Genomic DNA, 24,076 nt, shown 5'->3' with positions numbered 1-24,076 from the left:
GCCTACTTAACGGATCCTTAAGAATTACTTAAACACATAGGGCTGGTTTCCTGGACGTGGAGGCATTCTCCATTGAACATACTTTTCAGTCCAAGAGTAAGCTTAACCAGGTTACAGGGGCCTATCAATAGGCCTAAAGTGGTGATGAGATGAACACGTGATTGGTGTGTGGAATCGCGTGTTAAAGGGCCTTTGACAAGCGCTTCGGTGACATGCTGGAGAAAATGCACTCCTKCACGTCTTTATATGGACAGTGAAGTTGACACTTTTAATATGGCTTTATTCTCTAGCATTTTGGATTTGATCAAATGTTTATCAGGCGACATTGTCACCTTTTATTTGAGAGTATTTTCATACATCTGTTTTTCTGTTTAGAAATGAAAGCACTTTATATATGTAGTCCCATTTGAACAAAGATAATGCCCCCAAAACACTGAGGAATAGCATTTTTGGGGGGGATATGATTTTACGCCTCTAAACTTCACTTGTCATTATTCACAATTCATTAATGATTGTCCTTAATCACGGTAGCATCCACATTACTGTAGAAGTGTTCAGAAACATCCTATTATTTACAATAAAAGTGACTCAAATGGCACAATACATTACTTACCATTCATTTCTATTGGGAGCACAACATAACACAATACATTATTTACCATTCATTTCTATTGGGAGCACAACATAACACAATACATTATTTACCATTCATTTCGATTAGGGAGCACAACATAACACAATACATTATTTACCATTCATTTCTATTGGGTGCACAACATAACACAATACATTATTTACCATTCATTTCTATTGGGTGTACAACATAACCAAAACAAACTGCAAATGCATACAAGGTTGATGTAATCATTGTGTGCTAGAKATACGGGACCATATACTAAACTTGACATGTAWRTTGAACCTTTATTTAACTAGGCAAGTCAGTTAATAACAKATTTTTATTTACAATGACGGCGTAGGAAAAGTGGGTTAACTGCCTTGTTCAACGGCAGAACGACAGATTTWACRTTGTCAGCTCGGGGATTTGATCTAGCAACCTTTTGGTTACTGGCCCAACACTAACCACTAGGCTACCTGCCGCCCATTAATACACTTATGACATCTTCAAATGGGTGGGGACTAGATATATAAAGTGCATTCATTTCTAAAGAGTTAAACAGATATGAAAATACCCTGGTGACGTTCTGTACTGTCGCCTCATATACAACATTTGATCTCAAATGCTGGAGTATCGAGCCAAAGCAACAGTTTTAGCTTCACTGACCAAATAAKTGCGTAGAGGAGTGTACATGTGTAGGGAAGTGTTTCAGGTAAGGTGACATTTAGTCGACAAACTTATTATTTTATCTGTATTCTTTTACAACAGACACGGGAAACAGAGAAACTCTGTTCAGCGTTATTTGCAATACGTAGACATTCAAAATAATGATAAAAACAAATAAATAAAAAAGGGACCGTCTTATAATTCTAGTACAATTTGATTAGCTGCAGTACATGGAAATAAAATGTCATGATAACGACAAAGGACACACGGTTAGTGCTTTTATAAGCTTAATATTCTAAAAACAAAGATAGCAAAATACTGGCTTTACATAGGAGAAATGTTTTTGGACTTTCTTGCACATAAGCGCATTTCATTTAAGTAACAGGGAATGAAAAATATTTACCACTTCAAATCAGGACATTGCGAACAAAGCTGTTAAAATAATTCTAAACGAGGCTTTACTAAATTGCACATTTAAAAATATCAGTGGTATTTAAGTATCATAGTGCCTGTGCTAAACTTGTGCAGTGCCTTTATAGTCTTGGTCTCCATTTGGTCTTCCGCTGGACTAGATAGCTGTTCTTTCCACAGAAATAGAATCTAGGATATTCTATTTCTATGGCAGCCTCTATTCCTCACAGGTAGGGGTACTGACTGAGCTTCCTCTGGCTGAGCTGGTAGGCCGCTGCGCTGGACCGGGGGATGGGGTAAGGCTGGGCCGCCAGCTGCTGCTGCTGGTGGTACTGTCCCTGGGCATGAAGGAGCCCCAGGGAGGAGTAGGGCCCGCTGGGCCGGGCGTGTCTAGAAGAGCCCCCYGCGTGGAGCTGGTCCATGGCCTGAGAGACAGAAGCCAGGGCGGCAGAGGCAGGGTAGGCGTACAGGTTAGGGGTAGAGGTGAAGATGGAGGAAGCCTCTTGCAAGCGGTAGGAGGAGACTGGAGGAGGGTAGGTGGGCTGACGACGCAAGGAGCTGCTGTTGCCTCCTGTTCTGTCTTGTGATGATGACATCAGAGACTGCTGTACCTGGGGAGGAATATAATTCTACACTATAATACGCTACTCGCATTTAGATACTTTCTGCCCCCGAGACTAAACTTGAAATAAGAAGAGGATAAACAAAAACCCTAAGACATGACAAGTGAGGTCAACCATATCGCTTTATACCTGACTCAGGTTGAGAGGTTGAGATCTGCTAGTTGTGGCCCTCTGATGGCGATCAGAGCTGGAGGCCCCTCCTGCCCTGCTGGACTGCTGAGCTGTCACCTTCTTGGACTTACCAGAAACATTAACATGTTGATCTGAGAAACAAAAACAATTTWAAAAAACATCCCACATACTTAATGCTGTGAGAATAGTTTAGTGTGAGACATTGCAGGATAGTTCCCAAAGCAACAAAGCTAGAGGCCGCCCCACCTATACAATGGTAGGGGAAACACTAGGCTGGAGGTGTGTGCTAACCTGATTTGTGGGTCCCGCTCTCCCCAGACTGAGTCTTCACTGAGGGCAGGATGATGGCAAGGGACTTGGAGGAGGACTGGGACGAGGAGGAGTTGGTGGCAAGGCGCTTGGGGCTCAGGGGACTGCTGATCGACGAGTCAGAGTCATGCGAGTCGTGCACCGTCACACAGCTGATCACATTGGCTCGCTGGTTAACACCAGAGCTGTGACAGAAAAGAGAAAGATTACTTTACAATTGTATTTTCAGAAAACAGATATTCATCTTTTGCTTTCAACCCAAAACCCCTTGAGAGACAAGACACACATACCCAAAGGGGTTGAAAGCCAGGGTCATACACAGTGCTGGTTTCAGCTACTCAAAACAGCAGCGTCTCATGAATTCACACAGGACGTGACCTCACCCGGCAGCAGGGAACTTCCTGTCATCTTCATCCTCTGTGTCGCTGTGGATGGTGATAATGCTGGCAGCGGGGCTGGGAGTATCAGAGATGACYATTGGATCACCATTGAAGGCAGGGGTGTTGTAGACCACAGAGGCAGCTTGCTCCAGTGACAACACAGGCCTGCAAAGGGCAGCACTCCTTTTTAATGTAAAGTATACTGAGATGTTTCAATGTAATTAAAACATGTAAAGATTTAAAAGTGGTCAATCATAAAGCTCTCACTGATTCACATAAATTACATACATGGTGAGGAAGGGAACAATARAGTATAAAAGTGTCTTTTGGGTTTGAAAGTTACCTGGCCCTACTGTCGGCATGTCGAGCCTTACACCCTTTCCCCTGCTGGGGTCTTGCTTGGGAGGGGGCCGTGGGTGCTTGACGCCCCAGTGCAAGGTCCTGCTGCGTGATGCRATCGTAATGACTGCCATGACGACCCCTGGCATCACAACAAGTTGGAATTAGCTTCCCTAGCATATTGGAATCAGTACAACACACTGGCATAAGTGGGTAGTTATCTGAACCAACTAATGTCTCCACATACTGTAACCTAGATACCAAAAAAATGGCATAAATATCAAATAATTGCTTCCTCTGAAATTACTCTAACTTTCTGCTGTTTGGTCAGTGATATGGTGCGGCAGGAAGCCTAGTGGTTAGAGCATTGGACTAGTAACCGAAAGGTTGCAAGATCGAATCCCCGAGCTGACCAGGTACAAATCTGTCGTTCTGCCCCTGAAAAAGGCAGTTAACCCACTGTTTCTAGGCTGTCATTGAAAATAAGAATTTGTTCTTAACCGACTTGCCTGGTTAAATAAAGGTTAAAAAAAAAWCTGTAAATTTGGCCTTAGTGACTGAGCCCAGAGGGACAGCACTGCACTACTCACCTCCGGTGTGAGGCCTGTTGTCCTGAGCTGTCTCCACCAGAGAGAGGGGCTCCCATGGGAGAGTCAGGGACCAGTGTCTGGTTCTGGCTGGGATTGTGAAGGGCCATGCCTGGCATCTGCTGCCACGTGGAGGGGATAAGGATCTGCTGGGTCCCTGCTGGCCAGCCCTGCTGTACACACACACACATGTACAGACATTAACAGAGTTATTGTAGGTTTGCTTCTCGAACAACTAATACTGAAATCAATTGCAAGTTAAAGTCTGTTTTGAGAGAAATTGAAAAATGCTGTGCTAAATGTGAGTATGACAGTCAGACCACCACAGAATGCAGGTGCATGACGAGCACATGCAGTTTGTAGACAGACATGATTCGGTGTCTGCTCCTGTCACACCTGAAAAGTTATAGGCATCCAGCACGCCCCCACTGAGTCAAGATCAAATTCAGAAGKGAAAGATACACTGAAAAAAATATAATAAACATCCATTGACCGGTCTCTGTTCCCCAGACTTCCACCTAAACAATAGTTACTGCCGAGGAAAGAAATAGGATTGAAAATCAAAACACTATTAAAATGGGAACTCCAACTGGCAGAGGAGAAAACAGTTCATGCTCTCAAGCCAAGCACACATGTCCTGGAAGGCAGTACTGTAGAACTGAGAAAGTACGTTCAAAACACTGGTTTAAGACCTGGAACTCAGACGAATCTATTAAGAGAAACATGACAGATAATCAAGCGGCAGCATTCCAGCTGGCATTTCTCATGTCTGCTGCACGATTCCAGGACCAAAGCAACGGCATTAATAATTTGAATCAACAGCAGGTTCCCAAGGTTGCAGCGATGAAGGGCACATTTACATTTGGTTGAATTTATTTACATTTCAGCAAGACTTCCGGAAACTTCAGCTGTCACTGTATAATAATGCAAAAGCCTTATTTTTGGAAAGGGAAGAGAAAGGGAGAGATGAGACGCTGCAAGCAAAAGCGCAGACTATAGTAAGCAACAGCACATGCATCACATGCTCTGCACACCCCTGAAATGTGTCAGGGGGAGAAAGGGGTACAGGGAAGACGGGGGCAACAGGAGTGGTGTTGGTGCTTTACCAGCATGGTGGAGCTCTGATCCAGCAGGCCAGGCCTTCCAGCCCCACAGCCCAGGGGCAGCGAATACAGAGGGGCCATTCCTGCCACAGGGGTGTGCAGAGTGGCTACCATCAAAGGATTGCAGGAGGCCTGGTGGGGAGGAGGTTTGAGGGACGGGTGTAGGGGTTAGATAACTAGACATGGGGGACAGATCTGATCGCCACATCCCTTCACCAGAGTCTGAGATTGATTCCCAAAGAAAGGAGAGGACGTTAAAACAGGTTTAACACGTTGTGATGAATCCTGTCTTTACTCTGGTGAGATAGACCTAAGTTATTCATAGGATTCCAAACATGGAGTCAGGCTGTGGGTGGGTGGTCATGCAGCAGTCAGTCTTGCTGTACCTGTGTGAGCATTCCAGGCTGGAGATGTAGAGGCTGAGTGGACTGGTTCTGGGGCCCCATGGGAACAGCGTTGTCCATCCTCACTGGGAAACCAGAGTGTTTACCGGACGTCTGGAGGCCTACAAAGAAATGAAGGAGGTAGATTAGTTACAATGTAATGAATATACAGCTTTGCAGAAGCAGATTACAGACATTACAGCTAATTTAAGACAATTGGGCGGAATCAAAATTATGAAGTTCAGATCATCCCGTGTTAATAGATCACATAAGGCTACGACAACATGTCCCACTGAAAGTTGTCTCCCACATTACAACATATTTACTTAGCTGCGACATGAATTTGGTCTTCATACGAGCGCAACAAGAGACGCAAACAAACTATTGTTCTAACATTGTAACCCTGCTCCATACGGTTGCTTCTCTGCTCACCCTGGATGGTGGGTGGGCAGACGATGAGAGTCTGCTGGAAAGGCTCAGCCTGGCCACATAGCTGGGTGGGTCTGGTCTGCAGAGGGACACTCTGCTGGGGGAGACCTGGGATGTTGATAGTAGCCTGCTGATACAGGCCCGGCTGGTAGTTCAGCAGAGGGACGTTGCTGCTCACTGACAGTGACTGGCCACCGGTGGACGCCATCTGACACGGTGGGGATAACACGACATAACCAACCATTCATCACAATGTGTTGTCAAATATTATTTACGTTATTTACGTGTTGAAAGGACATCCTGAGAAAGTCTGACAATACAAGGCATTAGTTTCTCACCTGGTTGTGCTGGCTGCTAAATGTAACAGTGAGGTTTGTAGCTGCACTGGGATTGTTGTTGCTAGAAAACAGATTCTTTCCACTCTCGAAAGCGCTGACCCTGCGCTTGCATATGTCCATGTTCTGGAAGCATGACTTCACACTGAAAAATAATAATATTTATCAAGGCACATGTAACTCTAAAGGAGCAAGGTAAACAGGAGGCCTGGAAAATCATAAAAGAGAACAAGATTTGCAAAGCTGCCCTAATCCTGGACTGTTGTGTGTAAGAGCTCTATGCCGAAATGTTTTATATTAAATCAAATAGAACGTAAAGGTTCAGTAAGTTAGAATGTTGTCCACAAATGTACCCACATTTCTATTGGCTGAAATCTTTTCTTTATTTTCACAGCCATTTTAAGGTTGTCATTAGTTACCACAAGTCATAATTATGGCTTAACCCCCCCTTCAAAATGTATCTTAAAAATCAGATTTTAAACCTAACCAAAACCACACTGCTAACATTATGCCTAGTCTCACGTTGCAATACCTCCAAAATCAAGTTGTTGTCACGTCTCCCTTGGAGGTCTGGAGAATTTTGTATCGCAAAAACAGTTTGAATGGTCCACTGGAAGAGGAAGATTTAGATTGGATGTTACATTTCAAGAACCCTCCCCCAAAACGCTTATAGAAGGGGTGCTGTGCGTAATGTGCGTCACTGTTTTCTGTCCAGGTAGTTGTTGCTATGCTAGTTTCAAGTGGTCGTTTTCAAGTTAGCAAGTGTTGCCAACAGTCTGCGATTTATATTTATTGAWAGTAGATGACGCAGGTAAAGTCAAACGTCACAACATGTTCTAAAATGTTCTGGTGACAAACACTTTTTTCCTTGTCTCCATTCAAGACGTCCACATGGCTGCTGGCTGTGCTTTGCTACCACTGAAAATATCTTGAGGGGTAGATCAGCTTTAATATTGCAGATAGATTGTAGCTTSCATCAATGTAATTGTCTGCCTCATTTCCAATACCCCTTTTTTATATTTCCCTTTATTACCTTCCCCTAACCCCTTGTTATTGGAGTAAACTAATGGACAACACCACTTATGTTTATAATGTGTCGAGAAGTCTTTTACGGACACAATGTATTTTACAATAGTTGTTTTTAAATACCACCCTTCAGCTACCCTCAACCCATCCCATTTATCTCTGAAGACCATCCAGTTCTATTTGCCATATATATTTTTAACTGTGCTGTTTCACAAAAGTTATGAACCTATATACACTTTACGGACACAGTATTGTACATTAGTTGTTGTTTTTAGTCAAACTTTGTATAATAATTTACATSGCTCATCGCACTCTAATGACTCCTGACCTTGGTCGTCAGTTGAACGGTGTTTCCTCCGACACATTGGTGCGGCTGGCTTCCGGGTCATAAAGCATGGTTTGGCGGGTTTCGGAGGATGCATGACTTGACCTTTGCCTCCCGAGCCCGTTGGGGAGTTGCAGCGATGAGACAAGATCGAAGGGGGTAAAAATATATACACTAATTGATAAAAAAATACATTTGAGTTTAACCATAATATGTTGTTGTAATATTTGTTCTGTCTTTTCTGGTAGATTAAACTGAAATTGCAACCAACTTCCTATGGTTTGTTTTAAAATTGTGATATTTTGGAGATTTCATTTTCAAATAACCAGAGCTTGTAATCTGAATAAAGGGGAAAAAGCCATTCTTGAACATGGGGTGAGGCATTCTAACTAATCTGCTAGAGAACAAGTTTGGATTTAAGTATAACTTTTGAATGACTGATGCCTTTAGTGAGAGGTCTAATGCTTTAATATTGAATKATTTCTGCCCTCCGAATTCATATTCATTATATAAATACGCACGTTTAATTTTGTCTGGCTTGCCGTTCCTAATAAAAGGGAATATTGTTTGCTCATATAATTTAAAAAAACACAAGGCCATAAGCAAATAGGTAAACTGGGATATGACTGAAGAGTTGAATCACAAATAAACAGGTATTTTCCTTTCCACGGTAGCAAGAMCTTATCTATTTTTGCTAACTTTCTATAAAAATGTATTTTAATGAGATCATTTCTTTCTTTCGGGATATGAATACAGAGTATGTCCACATCACCGTCAGACCATTTTACTGGTAAACTACACAACAATATAAAAGTTATTGATCCACCATGTAATATAGTACACATCATAATTTGGTATTCTAAAATAGATTTTTTTTTAAATTATCTGCAAACTACACACAATACCTCAATGACAAAGCGAAAACAGGGTTTTCAAAATGTTTGCAAATTTATTACAAATAATTTGGAAAGGCACAGACCCGTCTATGTAAGGTCCCACAGTTGACAGTGCATGTCAGAGCAAAAACCAAGCCATGAAACCAAAAAGGAATTGTCCGTGGAGCCCCGAGACAGGATTGTGTTGAGGCACAGATATGGGGAAGGGTACCAAAAAATGTATGCAGCATTGAAGGTCCCCAAAAACAATCATTCTTTAATGAAAGAAGTTTGGTACCAACAAGACTCTTCCGAGAGCTGGCCGCCCAGCAAAACTCTGCTAGACACTAACAAAAGACCCATCATATCTGGCCCTGTGCCTTCTTTGAATCGTGGRATAGAATCCTGCTAAAGCGTTCATTCMCTTCACAGCTGGCTACGGGACAATTGCAGCTCAATGGGTTTAACTTTTGTTGACAATCTTACGATACCTTTTGGAAACAAAACACGTTATATAAAGAGGATGGATCCACTCAAATAATGCGGGTTCCTGGATCCTTTCAAAGCCCAGCTCAGCTAATCCCTACCATTGTGACGCAGAGTTGTCATAATGCTTCAGCAAATGTACATTACACCAGGGGCGTTGGTAGACACAAAGTAAGTAACCTAAATCATGTCCCTCTAACTGCCCTGAATGCCTCTGCTGAAGAAAAGTGCTCAATAAAGTGCTCAAAATTACTTGGAGTAACCCTGGATTGTACACCGTCAAAACATATTTCGATACAACAGTAGTATGCCCATAATAAAGTGCCGCTCTACCTTCTTAACAGCACTATCAACAAGGCAMGTCCTACAGGCCCATTGTTTTGTTGCACCAGGACTACTGTTAAGTTGTGTGGTCAGGTGTCACAAAAAGGCACTTGACCACATTGCAATTGGCTCAGAACAGGGCAGCGCAGCTGACCCTTGGATGTACAAAGAGAGCTAATATTAATAATACGCATGTCAATCTCTCCTGGCTCAAAGTGGAGGAGAGATTGACTTCATCACTTCTTGTATTTATGAGAGGTATTGACATGTTGAATGCACCGAGCTCGGACACCCATGCATACCCCACAAGACATGCCACAAGAGGTCTCTTCACAGTCCCCAAGTCCAAACCAGACTATGGGAGGCACACAGTACTACATAGAGCTATGACTACATGGAACTCTATTCCACATCAAGTAACTGATGCAAGTAGTAAAATTGGATTTAAAAAAAATCCACTTCAAATCAGTGTAGATTAAGGTGAGGAGACAGGTTAAAGAAAGATTTTTAAGCCTGGAGACYATTGAGACATGGACTGTGTATGTGTGCCATTCAGACAAAATATTTAAGTGCCTTAGAACAGGGCATGGTAGTAGGTGCCAGTCGCAACAGTTTGCTTCAAGAACTGCAATGCTGCTGGGTTTTTCACACTCAACAGTTTCCCGTGTGTATCAAGAATGGTCCACCACCCAAAGGACATCCAGCCAACTTGAKAACTGTTGGAAGCATTGGAGTCAACATGGGCCAGCATCCCTGTCCAACGCTTTGACACCTCGTAAAAGTCCATGCCCCGACGAATTGAGACTGTTCTTAATGTTTTACACACTCAGTGTATGTTCTCAATAGAAAATGATACCAGTAGACACTGTATGACGCAAAGCATATACAGTGGCAAGAAAAAGTATGTGAACCCTTTGGAATTACCTGGATTTCTGCATAAATTGGTCATCAAATTTGATCGGATCTTCATCTAAGTCGCAACAAAAAATGATTGTATTTTTCTTGTCTATATTGAATACATAATTTAAACAATCAGTGTAGGTTGGAAAAACGATGTGAACCCCTAGGCTAATGACTTCTCGGAAAGCTATTTGGAGTCAGCTAACCTGGAGTCCAATCAATGAGACGAGATTGGAGATGTTGGTTAGAGCTGCCTTGCCCTATAAAAACTCACAAAATATGAGTTTGCTATTCACAAGAAACATTGCCTGATGTGAACAATGCCTCGAACAAAAGAGATAGAAGACTTAAGCTTACCAAATGTTGACTTGCATAAAGCTGGAAAGGGTTACAAAAGTACCTTGAAAAGCCTTGATGTTCATCAGTCCACAGTAAGACCAATTGTCTATAAATGGAGAAAGTTCAGCACTGTTGCTACTCTCCCTAGGAMTGGCCATCCTGCAAAGATGACTGCAAGAGCACAGCGCAGAATGCTCAATGTTAAGAAGAATCCTAGAGTGTCAGCTAAAGACTTACAGAAATCTCTGGAACATGCTAACATCTCTGTTGACGAGTCTACGATACGTAAAACACTAAACAAGAATGGTGTTCATGGGAGGACACTACGAAAGAAGCCACTGCTGTCCAAAAAAAACATTGCTGCTCGTCTGAAGTTTGCAAAAGTGCACCTGGATGTTCCACAGCGCTACTGGCAAAATATTCAGTGGACAGATTKAACTACAGTTGAGTTGTTTGGGAGGATCACACAACACTATATGGTGGGGGGAAAAAAGAAACATCACATGAACATCAAAATCTCATCCCAAATGTAAAGTATGGTGGAGGGAGCATCATGGTTTGGGGCTGCTTTGCTGCCTCAGGGCCTGGACAGCTTGCTATCAGACGGGAAAATGAATTCAAGTTTATCAAGACATTTTTCAGGAGAATGTTATGCTATCTGTCTGCCAATTGAAGCTCAACAGGACAACAACCCAAAACACAGAAGTAAATCAACAACAGAATGGCTTCAACAGAAGAAAATACACCTTCTGGAGTGGCCCGGTCAGAGTCCTGACCTCAACCCAATTGAGATGCTGTGYCATGACCTCAAGAGAGCGGTTTACACCAGACATCCCATGAATATTGCTGAACTGAAACAGTTTTGTAAAGAMGAATGGTCCAAAATGCCTCCTGACCGTTGTGCAGGTCTGATCCGCAATTCCAGAAAACGTTTGGTTGACGTTATTGCTGCCAAAGGAGGGTCAACCAGTTATTAAAGCCAAGGGTTCACATACTTTCCCCACCCTGCACTGTGAATGTTTACACGGTGTGTTCAATAAAGACATAATGAAAACATAATTGTTGGTGTGTCATTAGTTTAAGTAGACTGTGTTTGTCTATTGTTGTGACCTAGATGAAGATCAGATCAAATGTTATGACCAATTTATGCAGAAATACAGTTATTTCCAAAGAGTTCACATACTTTTTCTTGCCACTGTACCAGATTTTGAACATGCCTTTTAAGTGCTGACATGTACAATTCTGCACAAATCCAACACTTGTAAATTAGGTACAGTATGAAAATAAGGAGATGACAATTAGGCTACAGGAGATGACCAATACAGGTAACATRTTATTTCATTCATTCTAGCAATGTTAGCAACATTATTGCAGTTCCCATAGATGGAGACATATAGAGCAAGCCTGTGCTGTATCACAGACCCTGGATAAGATAGCGACTGGGCTAACATGGCTAACCTTTTAGGTCAATAATATGCTAGCTAGTTAGTTATACCTAGGTAGCTAACAAGGTTAGCTGACTTTTCTCAAAACAAACCTCATTGTGGATAGCTACTTGTCCCTCGTGCTACCCTTTACAGCCAAATATCAATTCATAAACGTCAAAATAAACAATATCGATAGGGCCAACATTGTAGACCATTTCTCAGCTCTTGCTGCAGCTCATTTCTAAATAATAAAGAAATGCTGTGAAAACCAATGTGCTGCAAACATTCTAAAATGTTTTTTCACATCCTTGTTTTGTTTACATTTTTAGTCTCAGGTACTGTTGCTCCTACAGCACTAATCTGGTGAGCACCTTTGGAGCTCCACCCAACCAAGGCATTTGAATGGTTTGACGTGTTGCGAGGCATCACTGATTTACATCGGGATCGGACCCCTCTTTAGCTGATTTCTGCCATTGAACTTCCCCAGGCTTCCTGTTTTAGGGAAGCCTGGTTCGTAACGAGGCCACCTTATGCCTAACCTTAAATTGAGACAACATTCCATAAATGTTTATTATATGGTCATTGACTTTCTGGCTGTGGTAACTAGTGACAGGCCCATTTTAGCTGTCGCACTAGCTGTTTGGTCCGAACCTAACATTGAATCATGGGAATTTCAATGCAGACATTGCCTCCCTCAGAGGCACGTGTTGCTAGGGAACAACCTGGACTTTCCCGGACAGGCCTGTAGGTAACTTGCTTGAAAACGTTTGTGCTACGAAACTAAAATACTGCACTCTGACCCACAAAACTTCTTTGCCAGATTCATGATAGTGTTGTTAGACAAAGCTAGCTTCAAAAAGTAATGTAGTTTTATTGGGATTTTCAGCTGTTGTTGGTAAGTAATGAATCTTACAGCTTCTGAAGTAACCTATTCATCCTTAAAATTGCATTTGAAATAAATGCCTTTTGCGGCCCGGAGTGCTGCGTTATGGCCCTTCTCCCTGAGTGTACTGCGCAATCGAAGTGTCTCTCACTCACACGGCTCTCCATCACGTGAATCGGTCTCTCTCACAGGCTACAAGTTAAGACAGACACATCGGGGACGCAACTGCGCTCATCCTTATCTAATTCCGAGGTGCATATTGAAGATATTGGATGAACTGTCCACATTTACTTTTCGTCAGCCAACAATATCAGTCGGCCTAACAAACAGCAAAAGCACTAGTCTATGTCAATCTACTATCCCCCATAGTACAAAAGTCAACCTATTCTATTCTGTGCGAGAAATAAATATTCCAAACAGCCTGGGCCAGTTGTGGGATGCGATAGATCCCAAATGAATACAACCAATAGCATCCCCCCAAAAATGTTTATGCAATGTGGCTGATGCAACAGATCAGAACATTTAGCTTAAAATGTTGATAAACTATTAAGCTATTTCTTCACATTATAAGCGCAGCAATGCGCACATGGTAGTAGGCTATAAGCGCAAATGTTCCAATAGCAGGAAAACACCATTATCAAAAGTGACCACAAATGCAATTATGCATGTAAAGATTTTATTATAAATGTGTATTTTTATAATGTAAATTATCTTCCCCAAACCTGAAACTCACGRGCTGCTTATAACTCAGTAAAAAAAGAAACATCCCTTTTTCAGGACCCTGTCTTGCAAAGATAATTCGTAAAAATCCAAATAACTTCAKAGATCTTCATTGTAAAGGGTTTAAACACTGTTTCCCATGCTTGTTCAATTAACCATAAACAAACAATTAATGAACATGCACCTTTGGAACGGTCYTTAAYACACTAACAGCTTACAGACGGTAGGCAATTAAGGTCACAGTTATGAAAACTTAGGACACTAAAGATGCCTTTCTAGTGACTCTGAAAAACACCAAAAGAAAGATGCCCAGGGTCCCTGCTCATCTGTGTGAACGTGCCTTAGGCATGCTGCAAGGAGGCATGAGGACTGCAGATGTGGCCAGGGCAATAAATTGCAATGTCCGTACTGTGAGACACCCAAGACGGCGCGACAGGACGAACAGTTGATCGTCCTCGCAGTGGCAGACCACGTGTAACAACACCWGCACAGGATCGGTACAGCCGAACATCACACCTGCGGGACAGGTACAGGATGGCAACAACAACTGTTCGCAATAGGCCTACAAGCCCTCAGACCAGCCTGTTGTAAGGCAGGTCCTCACCAGCAACAACGTCGCCTATGGGCACAAACCCACTGTCGCTGGACCAGACAGGACTTGCAAAAAGTGCTCTTCACTGACAAGTCTCGGTTTTGTCTCACCAGGGGTGACGGTTGGATTCGCGTTTATCGTGGAAGGAATGAGCGTTACACCGAGGCCTGTACTCTGGAGCGGGATCGAGGTGGAGGGTCTGTCATGGTCTGGGGCGGTGTGTCACAGCATCATCGGACTGAGCTTGTTGTCATTGCAGACAATCTAAACACAGTGCGTTACAGGGAAGACATCTTCCTCCCTCATGTGGTACCCTTCCTGCAGGCTCATCCTGACATGACCCTCCAGCATGACAATGCCACCAGCCATACTGCTCGTTCTGTGCATGATTTCCTGCAAGACAGGAATGTCAGTGTTCTGCCGTGGCCAGCGAAGAGCCCGGATCTCAATCCCACTGAGGTTGGATTAGAGGGTGAGGGCTAGGGCCATTCCCCCCCAGAAATGTCCGGGAACTTGCAGGTGCCTTGGTGGAAGAGTGGGGTAACATCTCACAGCAAGAACTGGCAAATCTGGTGTAGTCCATGAGGCGGAGATGCACTGCAGTACTTAATGCAGCTAGTGGCCACACCATATACTGATTGTTACTTTTGATTTTGACCCCCCCTTTGTTCAGGGACACATTATTCCATTTCTGTTAGTCACATGTCTGTGGAACTTGTTCAGTTTATGTCTCAGTTGTTGAATATTGTTATGTTCATACAAGTATTTACACATGTTAAGTATGCTGAAAATAAATGCAGGTGACAGTGAGAGGATGTTTCTTTTTTTGCTGAGTTTATATGCCAGTTAGGATCAACAACCGTTGTAAAGCGGATTAATGTGCTTAGTTTTAAGAAGTTATTTTGCCATTTTAGTTGTGATACAAACCTTATTAAAACATATAGGCCTATGGGCTAGGTGTGCAGCTATAATTCAAACATTTTTTTTTTTTTTTTAAAGGCATTGTTTCTTATGCTGGGCATCATTCACAAGTGATAATATATAATTCACAAGTCTTAGGCTAATAGTCACCCATCAGACTATTTTATTTAAAATGTTGTCATTACATATACTAAATAATGTGTGTGTGATATTTGTTTCGATTTAGAAGACCATTATCATGCACCTGTATCAAAATAGGGGCAACGTGGAAAATAATGCATGTTATCTATGTACTTAAATAGCGAATGGAGGACGCTTTTCCCCGTGGTTTATTTTCATGCCAGCCAGGTAGCCTATACTCCTGTTGTAAATAAGCAATGTGCTTAATATTAGGAAAGTTGAGAAATAAATATAGTAGGCCTAGCCAATAGAAAGCTGATGGGATCCTCCTCTTTTTATTAGCGGCCATCACTCGGTTTTCTCCCGCAATTGCATAGCCTATAGAAATATAGCACATGAGCTCATGGGCGCTCATTAAGTGTTTGATTAGATTTTCGAATACATTTGCATTGATGTCAGAGTGATTAGAGGGACAATAGAGTGCTGAATACCAGAATTTGACTGCCTTCATGACTCGTGACCACCGGTGTGGCGGTAATACGGTCACCGCAACAGCCCTAGRCCTGACTCTACTTACTGTGAGCTGTGAGGGAAGTGCAGCAGGTGTGTCATGGTGACGAAGGGGTGGTTGAGGGTCTTCATGGGGGTGATGCGTTTGTCTGCGTCCAGCGTTAGCATTTTCTTTAGCAGATCAATAAACTCTCTCCGGTCAGACTTCTCTGCCAGGACGTCAGTCCCCACCAGACTAGTCATGTTCACCTGCAACAAAACACAGAAAGTTGCCTTCTCTGGCTAAGAATGTCTGCTAAATGACTCAAATTTAAACATTTAAGTCTCCTCTGAAGAAATCAAATATATTTATGACATGAAACAAACCAATATTAGCATAATACAAAAACATTAAGACATCAAATACAGGAGTGAGTTATTTAATAGAATGAATGGTAACCTGCTCACCCTCACCTGCATCATGTCATCCAAACAGTTGAAAATGTATTTCCTCGCCTCCTTTGACTTTATCCCCAGCTCTGCCTCATGCTCTGAAGGTGTCTACAGACAAAAACAAAATACAGCAGAAAACTATTATGTACAGTAGCACTACACATTACTGCACGGAATAAGGGAGTAATAATATGGTAATAAATTGGAAACTAGTTACAAGCAGTAATAACATGCTACCAAAAGTACTGTATCATACAGGCCTAGCTACACTCATGAACAAAGTATGTACATATCAACAACCCTGAGATGTTCTGTTGCCACATACTGTACCTTGAGCCTCCAGAGGGGGTAACTAGAGTCAGGGCCTCTGTTGAAAAAGCGGCTGGTCTTAGTGCCTGCACTCAGGAGGTACTCAGCAGGCAGGCCCTGGGTCTGGGAAATGTACCGGATCTGATGCAACCAAGGGAAATGCAAATCAGATATTGTTTGTATTAAAAAAGCAGCGCTCATAATACAATCGCACATTGCATTAAAGACAATACTGTATAAAATGCTAGATACAATACTGTATAACTACAAAATGAAAGAAACAAATACATGTCAACGATAGATGACAGTGTATTGTCTCACTGACAGTAGAATAATTGCTGCTGACCTGACCATACTCTGAGGCACCGGGATAAAGGGGCCAACCCAAGAACAGCTCAGCCATGACACAGCCCAGAGACCACATGTCGATCGCTTCACAGAAGGGAAGGCCCAGGATGATCTCTGGCGCCCTGTAATAACACACACAAACCATTGGACATGTCCATAGTTGTACATTGAGCCTGCAATACATCCTCCAAGAATACTGGGACTCAGATTGTGCCCATAGAAATATAATTACTAAAACTAGTATCCCCATTTAAGTAAATTGCAGTGGTCTGATGGGCTTTGCCTGTTCCAGTAATTCTATTTCTATGCTTGTGCCTCCCATGAGACAGTCAGACACTCACCGGTAGTAGCGGGACTGCAGGTAGGTGGAACACACGGCCTTGGAGACGTGGCTGGCAGAGCCAAAGTCGATGACCTTGACCCTGTAGGGCTGTCTGAGAGGATCTACAAGCATGATGTTCTCTGGCTTCAGGTCAGCATGGATCAGACCTAGGCTCTTCAGCTTCATCAGGGCCGTGGCCACCTGATGACACACAAGAGAGTAAAATATACACTCCCTACATATTTATTCCAGGCTGCATGACATCCGGCTGTGATTGAGACTCCCATAGGGCGGCGCACAATTGGTCCAGCGTTGTCCAGGTTTGGCCAGGGTAGGCCGTCATTGTAAAGAATTTGTTCTTAACTGACTTGCCTAGTAAAATAAAGGTTAAATAAAAAGAAATATTCAGACAGTGAAGCAAAACTTTTTATTTGGCTCTATACTCCAGCATCTTGGATTTGAGACAAAATGTTTCATAGGAGGCGACAGTACAGAATGACACCTTTTATTTAGGGTATTTTCATACATATCTGTTTAACTTTTAGAAATGAACGCACTTTATATATCTAGTCATTGCTGAACTGTTCTTGGGTTGGCCTCATTATATACCTGCAGTCCCGTGTGTAAGAATAGCGCCGGAGGGGATGGCTGCTGTTTTATGTGCTCCTAACCAACTGTGCTATTTTGTGAAATTTTTCACGTTGTTTGTAACTTATTTTGTACATAATGTTGCTGCTACCGTCACTTATGACCAAAAATAACTTCTGGACATGARAGTGATTACTCACTTCGAAATGGACGAAGATTTTTTCTTTAACGAGTCCGACGCGAAGGATATACTGTTTCTTGGGAACGGGCCCAAATCCCCATCATTTGTGTGAAGAAAAGACGGAGAAAAGGGGGGGGGTCGGGCTGCCTTCTGAGAATTCGTAGGCGAGTGAGTAAACCCCCTCTAGCATCAGTCGTATTAGCCAAGGTGCAATCCTTGGATAACAAAATGGATGAGCTCCGATCAAGGATATTCTACCAACGGGACATTAAAAACTGTAATAACTTATGTTTCACTGAGTTGTGGCTGAACGACGACATGGATAACATACAGCTGGCTGGGTTTTCGGTCCATCTGCAAGATAGAACAGCTGCCTCCGGTAAGACGAGGGTGATTTGAAAAGCCCTAGTCAATCAATCAATAATATAATAATTATTTTAGCAAAAATGTTTATTTTTAAATGTACAATCTGTAGAAGCTATGAGAATAGAAAGGTTCAGGACTTTTGTGATACATCACAGCACAGTTGAAAAATATATGGCAAATAGAAATCCAAAATAGATGATGTTGAGAAATAGATGGGAGGGGTTGAATGGAGCTGAAGGGTGGGACTAATAACAAGATAACCAATGTAAAACATACGGGGTCTGTAAAATGTATATAGGTTCAGAGATTGTGAAATAGCACAGTTACTAATAGAAATCAAACTGGATGGACATCAGAAATAGAAGGACTAAAAACAAACAAAATATAACTATTGTAAAATAGATTGTGTCTGTAAAATGTGTATAAGATGTATAAACTGAAGGTAGAAGCCTAAGTGTTTATTAGTTTACTCCAATTGGGGGAAGGGTGGTAGGGTTTGCAGGGAATAATAAAGGTATATTCTTTAAAAGTATGTATGTCTATATAAGTATGTGTATTTATATACAGTGGGGAGAACAAGTATTCTCGCGATACATGAACCCATCCATTCCTCCCCTCAATACGGTGCAGTCGTCCTGTCCCCTTTGCAGAAAAGCATCCCCAAAGAATGATGTTTCCACCTCCATGCTTCACGGTTGGGATGGTGTTCTTGGGGTTGTACTCGTCCTTCCTCCAAACACGGCGAGTGGAGTTTAGACCAAAAAGCTCTATTTTTGTCTCATCAGACCACATGACCTTCTCCATTTCCTCCTCTGGATCATCCAGATGGTCATTGGCAAACTTCAGACGGGCCTGGACATGCGCTGGCTTGAGCAGGGGGACCTTGCGTGCGCTGCAGGATTTAATCCATGACGGCGTAGTGTGTTACTAATGGTTTTCTTTGAACTGTGGTCCCAGCTCTCTTCAGGTCATTGACCAGGTCCTGCCGTGTAGTTCTGGGCTGATCCCTCACCTTCCTCATGATCATTGATGCCCCACGAGGTGAGATCTTGCATGGAGCCCCAGACCGGGTTTGATTGACCGTCATCTTGAACTTCTTCCATTTTCTAATAATTGCGCCAACAGTTGTTGCCTCTCACCAAGCTGCTTGCCTATTGTCCTGTAGCCCATCCCAGCCTTGTGCAGGTCTACAATTTTAGCCCTGATGTCCTTACACAGCTCTGGTCTTGGACATTGTGGAGAGGTTGGAGTCTGTTTGATTGAGTGTGTGGACAGGTGTCTTTTATACAGGTAACGAGTTCAAACAGGTGCAGTTAATACAGGTAATGAGTGGAGAACAGGAGGGCTTCTTAAAGAAAAACTAACAGGTCTGTGGAGCAGGAATTCTTACTGGTTGGTAGGTAGGTGATCAAATACTTATGTCATGCAATAAAATGCAAATTAATTACTTGTAAAAATCATACAATGTGATTTTCTGGATTTTTGTTTTAGATTCTGTCTCTCACAGTTGAAGTGTACTATGATAAAAATTACAGACCTCTACATGCTTTGTAAGTAGGAAACCTGCAAAATCGGCAGTGTATCAAATACTTGTTCTCCCCACTGTCGTGTATATGTAGGCATACGTTTATGTATGTATGTCACGGGCCCCGTGTGGCTCAGTTGGTAGACATGGCTTGCAACGCCAGGTTGTGGGTTCATTCCCACGGGGGACCAGGATGATATGTATGAACTTTCCAATTTGTAAGTCGCTCTGGATAAGAGCGTCTGCTAAATGACTTAAATGTAAATGTGATGTATAGTTACCAAAAATTGGAAATGATGCAATTACATTGATGGAAGCAACAATCTTTCCGCAATATTAACCTGTACACCCCTTAAATTTCTTTTTTTCTTTTTATTAAAAAGCAAGGGGTGGCGGTCTGTGTCTATTTGTAAATAACACTGGTGTACAAAATCTAATATTATTAAGGAAGTCTCTAGCTTGTAATGTAAGTCCATATGCAAGATAGGAATATGGGACCAAATACAAATACGCCGAATACAACCGGTGTAGGCCTTACAGTGAAATGCTTGCAAGCCCTTAACCAACAATGCAGTTTTAAGACATATATATTTTTTATTATATATATATATATGTCTTAAAACTGCATTGTGCATTGTTGGTTAAGGGCTTGTAAGCATTTCACTGTAAGGCCTACACCGGTTATATTCGGCACATGTGACAAATACAAATTGATTTGGTCCCATATTCCTATCTCGCAATGACTACATCAAGCTTGTGACTCTACAAACTTTTTGGATGCTTTTAAAGTTAGTTTTGTTCGTTTCGGATTATGTTGTGGCCAATAGAAATGAATAACATATAATGCATTGTGTCATTTCGGAGTCACTTCTACTTTAAATAAGAATACAATATATATTTCTGAACACTTCTACATTAATGTGGATGCTACCATTATTATGTATAATCCTGAATAAACTGCAAATGCATCCAAGCGTCACAAGCTTGATGTAGTCATTGCGTGCTATAAAATACAAATACTAAACTTTTATTTTGTATTTTTTTATGATAGCAAATTGGAAGCTAGTCTTGTCCCATCGCAGCAACTCCCGTACGGACACGGGAGAGGCGAAAGTCGAGAGCCATGCGTCCTCCGAAACACAACCCTGGCAAGCCGCACTCCTTCTTGACACACTGCTCGCTTAACCCGGAAGCCTGCCGCAACAATGTGTTGGAGGAAACACCGTACAATTGGCTGTAGTGACGCCTTAAGCACTGCAATTCGCCACTTGGGAGGAAAAATACGAAACTTTTGACGAAATTTAATACACTTTAAGTGAATTTGTCCAAATACTTATGACACCTTCAAATGGGGGGGGACTAGATACCTAAAGTGCACTCATTTTTAAACACTAAAACAGGTATGGAAAAAAATGGGGGGAAAGGGGGTAACATTCTGTACTGTAGCCTCCTATAAAAACACTAAATCTAAAATCCAAAATGCTGAAGTATAGAGCCAAATTAAAATGTATAGCTTCACTGTCAAAATAAATACATAGGAGAGTGTATATATTATGTATGTGGCTGTATGATAGGTGTATGATATGGGTAACGTGCAATATATGTATCAATGTATGTGTCAAGTGGGTAATGCAAAATGTATTGTGTTATTTTGCATACAGTCAACAGCAGTACTGAAAAAGTGTTCAAGACTATTTTCCCCATATGGATAATAAAGCATATAATGGACTGTATCGTACCTGCTGCAGCACAGGCCGGATGGACTTGAGTAGCAGCGGGCTGAACTTGCTGTGCTTCAGGAAGTCATAGAGGTTCTGCTCCAGCATCTCAAACACCAGGCAGGTGTGGTTCTTGTGTTGGAAACACTCGTAGGAACGCACAAAGTTGAACTCGTCAGCATTCTCTGTGCTCAGTCTGCTCAGGATACTCACCTGGCGAGTGGAGAAGGGCAGATGTGTTCAATTATATTTCTAATTATTCTTTCTCCTCCCAAACTTTTACAAAATGTTTGGTTAAAGCTTACAAGAAAGTCACTTTTGCTTAGTGATACAACACTAACCTCAATTTGACCTTGCCGGACATATGAGGGATGATTCTTCAAGATCTTGATGGCCACAATCTCATTAGTGCCACGCTTCCAGCATTTAGCCACCTGACCAAATGTACCTCTCCCTAGGAACTCCAGCACCTCATAACTGTTGGACACAGAGCACAGGATCTCATGCTGCACTAGCTGGTAGTCCCCCTCACTGTGGGAGGTACTACTCTTAGTGGTGGAGGTGGAATGTGCTATGGACTGGGCTGTGGTGGTCCCCCCGCCAGCAGCTGTGCGGTTGCAGAGCACAGGGGCCGAGAGCTCCTCCAGGATCTGAACACTGTCACTGCTGTCCACCTCCTCACTCTTCCTCTTCAGGCTGTTACCGTACTGATTTTGGTATAGGTCGCCTGGCTGGGAGGATGATGCYGCATCTTTGACAAGGCAACTGGTGGAAGAGGAGGAAGATGAAGAGGAAGGTGGTCCTCGGACGCTGCCGGTGCTGTCTGCCGCCCGTACGACCGTCTGCTCCCGGGAGCCTGCCCCCGTTGATGGATACCCCTGGTTGGAGTTGGAGGAGTTGTATGCTGGGTTGAAACTTGATAAAGAGGGGGAGGATGTGTTTCCATTGCCCTGGCTGGGGCCCTGCTGCTGGTAGTAACTGTTGTTGTTGTCTCCCACTTGGCTGCTCACATCCCACACACTGTTCTCTACCTTCAGTTTCTTGGAGCGAGTGTAGGCGCTGGAGGAGATTGAGGGAGAGGAGAACACCTGGAGCTCGGAAGCCATGTCTACACAAAATGGGAGGCAAATAGAGATGATTGCATTTTACATTTACATTTTAGTCATTTGACAGACGCTCTTATCCAGAGTGAATTACAGTAGTGAGTGCATAAATGTTTCATGCTGGTCCCCCGTGTGAATCGAACCCACAACCCTGGCGTTGTAAGCGTCATGCTCTACCAACTGAACCACACGGGACAATCACCATAAACTGACAGCTGGTGTTAAGTAGCTAGTTGTCTTACATAGTTGTAATAGATCAAACAGTTTAAATCAATTTAAATGAAATCACCTTGACAACTCATACCAAGTGAACTACATTTACAAACTGTAGTAGAGCATCAGTATTCTGCTAGCGGCGCCAGCCATTTTATTGCGGAACAAAGCAGCAGCCAAGCAGCCTAAGAAGCTATAGCTAGCTAAATGTTATGGAAAACTGGTTGTCAACAGCCGGAAAAGAACATAATGTAAAACAAAAACAGATTAACGTCACCTGTGTTTGGTTTAGTCCCGCAGTTCCGATCGTTTTCCCGAAACAGCAGGCCACATTGTTCTTGGTCTAATGAAGTGTTAGCTAGCTGCAGCTACGGCGAGATTCATGCAGAAGATCTCCCCTCGAGATCTCTCCTCTGACGCGACATCATTCACATCATCAACCGGAACATCATAGTTACATTAGCTACGGAGATATCACACGACATCATATAATTCGGAGGTACCTAGCTAGCTAGAAAATGACAAACTAATTCCAAAAACACCAGGAGAGACCATGATCCATCACTAGTATTACTATGCCAGCAGCACAAATGATGACGCCACTTTGTATAGTAATGAGGAAACCTTCAAAATAAAAGCCCACATTCTTGAGTCCAAATCAAAGAAAACCTTTCTCTAACTCTGCCAAATCACGAGGTTTCGGCTTTGTGACACGCTGCACACATGCTCTGATGTTGCTCAGTAATCACGTTTCCATCCTTTTTATGAGCGTAAAGTAACTTTCATGTCGGTTCTACAGTTTCATACCTTTCAGACCGTCAGTGTGGTTGAAAGTATGGATTATTGCCACGTTCTATACAACTGCGAACTCAGAAAAAAACGAGTTCAAATTATGACGACAGTGATTTTCAGGTCGGAAAGTCGTTGCTCTAGAAAGAGGTTTGAGTTGGATGACTGTTCAAATAGATTTTTCCCAGTTGGAGCAAAAATTTTCCCAATTGTTTTAAACGCTCGGAAGTCGGAGATTTCCGGTTCCCAGCTGTGAGTTCCCAGTTTTGAACGAGGGATATGTCCCTCACGCTCCTCGCAGGTTGAGTAATAATAAAAGCAAAGTCATGCCGCCATGGTTCATATAAAACCTTAGGTCAGACCATGTCTCCTATTTCTACTTGCAACGATACACTACATGACCAAAAGGATGTGGACACCT

At 42.6% G+C, this 24,076-nt stretch overlaps 1 protein-coding gene across 7 annotated transcripts; it reads right to left on the bottom strand.

Annotated features, from left to right (window-relative positions):
• Nucleotides 1–241: 241 nt before the first annotated feature.
• On the bottom strand, nucleotides 242–23,470 carry LOC111976811 (homeodomain-interacting protein kinase 1). 7 transcript variants are annotated; one of them, XM_024005957.2, is made up of 18 exons: nucleotides 23,144–23,470; nucleotides 21,892–22,658; nucleotides 21,572–21,763; nucleotides 17,192–17,373; nucleotides 16,849–16,972; nucleotides 16,524–16,643; nucleotides 16,209–16,301; nucleotides 15,829–16,010; nucleotides 6,317–6,458; nucleotides 5,982–6,186; nucleotides 5,553–5,671; nucleotides 5,170–5,298; nucleotides 4,067–4,236; nucleotides 3,481–3,618; nucleotides 3,141–3,302; nucleotides 2,740–2,942; nucleotides 2,446–2,579; nucleotides 242–2,304 (listed from the first exon to the last, which is right to left on the bottom strand). In XM_024005957.2, the coding sequence occupies exons 2-18, from the start codon at nucleotides 22,654–22,656 to the stop codon at nucleotides 1,918–1,920; spliced, it is 3,447 nt and encodes a 1,148-aa protein (XP_023861725.1). In that variant the 5' UTR covers nucleotides 22,657–22,658; nucleotides 23,144–23,470; the 3' UTR covers nucleotides 242–1,917. The 7 variants fall into 7 exon arrangements, with proteins under 7 accessions (XP_023861725.1, XP_023861726.1, XP_023861728.1 ...); XM_024005958.2 differs by having other exon boundaries at nucleotides 4,067–4,233; XM_024005960.2 differs by having other exon boundaries at nucleotides 16,215–16,301.
• Between the last annotated feature and the right edge of the window lie 606 nt (nucleotides 23,471–24,076).

Source organism: Salvelinus sp. IW2-2015, linkage group LG17, assembly GCF_002910315.2.
Source record: "Salvelinus sp. IW2-2015 linkage group LG17, ASM291031v2, whole genome shotgun sequence".
In the NCBI taxonomy this organism is placed as follows: Eukaryota; Metazoa; Chordata; class Actinopteri; order Salmoniformes; family Salmonidae; genus Salvelinus; species Salvelinus sp. IW2-2015.
The sequence above is the reverse complement of the archived record's forward strand: the minus strand, read 5'-3'. Positions and strand labels throughout refer to the sequence as shown.